Source organism: Pseudomyrmex gracilis, unplaced genomic scaffold, assembly GCF_002006095.1.
Source record: "Pseudomyrmex gracilis isolate BER0280 unplaced genomic scaffold, ASM200609v1 scaffold_550, whole genome shotgun sequence".
Classification (NCBI taxonomy): Eukaryota; Metazoa; Arthropoda; class Insecta; order Hymenoptera; family Formicidae; genus Pseudomyrmex; species Pseudomyrmex gracilis.
The window spans coordinates 55,890-57,467 of NW_018021134.1; the positions used below are offsets into that span (position 1 = coordinate 55,890).

The 1,578-nt window shown below is 32.4% G+C and overlaps 1 protein-coding gene across 1 annotated transcript in view; it reads left to right on the top strand.

The window, feature by feature from the left end:
* Window positions 1–1,578, top strand: part of LOC109861046 (E3 ubiquitin-protein ligase XIAP-like) — an 8,427-nt gene that overhangs the window by 2,587 nt on the left and 4,262 nt on the right. The window contains exon 2 of the mRNA XM_020440530.1: window positions 1,306–1,483. Coding sequence (XP_020296119.1) covers window positions 1,306–1,483 — 178 coding nt within the window. The remainder of the gene's footprint in view (window positions 1–1,305; window positions 1,484–1,578) is intronic.

The window sequence follows — 1,578 nt, forward strand, 5'->3', positions numbered from 1 at the left end:
GAATCGTACGGTGTCGAATAATTTGGTGTCGAATAAATCTGTGTCGAATCGAGCGGTGTCGAATCGTACTGTGGTCAATAGAGTATCACCCGCCCGCGAGCAGTGCCCAGTTCCCGACCCCTGGATTAGACAACAGATTGCAATAATAAAGAAATCATTTGTACAAACTAATTCATTTATTATACACTAATGTATACACACCGGTAAGTAAAAGCAATATAAAAACAAAACAAAAGCATACTATATAAAAAAACAGATAATAATATAAAACAGAACAGATTCAAGAATATAAAACTATTCAATATAGTCTGTGTATTATAAACTTCTTATAACGTATACACTATATTATATCTATTTATAAACCAATAAAAACTTATAAATTTATAAAGTAGTATAACAAAATTACTGGTCCACAAAAAACATTTGACAAATTTATGTTAATTGTGATGTATCAGTGGATTTTATGCACATGTACTTATTATAAACTATTATATACATGTACTTATTATAAACTATTATATACTTATTATATACTTATTATAAACTGTTATAATTATAAACTTATGAACTAGTATAAAATTTATTACAAACTATTGTGCCACGGAAGTTTGGTTGGCAAATTTACGCTAATTGTGATATATCAGCGGTTTTATACGCGTGATGGGCGCGTGTACTTATTCTAAACTATTGTACATACAACATTATAAAAACAAAAACAATACAACTACTTAACATATAAAAAGCATACAAATATTATTTACAGACAAACGTCCTGAAAACTCGCAAATGTAGAATTGGAACACGTGTTTTTTTTCGATAGCTTTAATTGCAGATATTTTATACGTATGCGGTTGAAACATTTAAATGTCTTGGTTTTTTCCGCATCTTGTTACATCAAGACAGCATCTCTCGCTTTCATCATGCTAATCATTACTATGGATCATGTTACATACGAACGTGCCGAAAACGCGCGAATGTATAATTCTATGTAGTTGAACATCGAAATATCATTTTGTGCTATATCATTTTTGCTAAATAATCAAAATCGTTATTGAAGAAGGAGCTATTTCTTGTCCAATCAAATGAGATGAAGCGGTGGAGTAATTAGTATTTAAAAAATCCTATCTCACGTTCGCACATCAATCAATTCTAACTACAAAGTGTTATAAACAGAAATTATTGAAGAAACTACTGAAGAACTTCACAACGTAAGTACCGAATTTGATACATATTTGCGTTTGTTTTTATCTGATGAATTGCTTATTAAATTGCTATTTATCTAATGATATATGTCATACTGTTTAGCCTATGAAGTTGCCACCAGAAGCTGAATGGAACGAGATAGAAGAAGGAGAGGATTATTTNGATTCGATCGATGGTGTTCGACCAATAGATCATCTAGAGACCTATCATGATCTGCTCCATTACGTTTGTCTCCATATTGCCGATCCAGAGGTGCGAGTGTTCTATCTGGAGCAACGGGGTGACACTCTATTGACCACAGTACGATTCGACACCGCTCGATTCGACACAGATTTATTCGACACCAAATTATTCGACACCGTACGATTCGACACG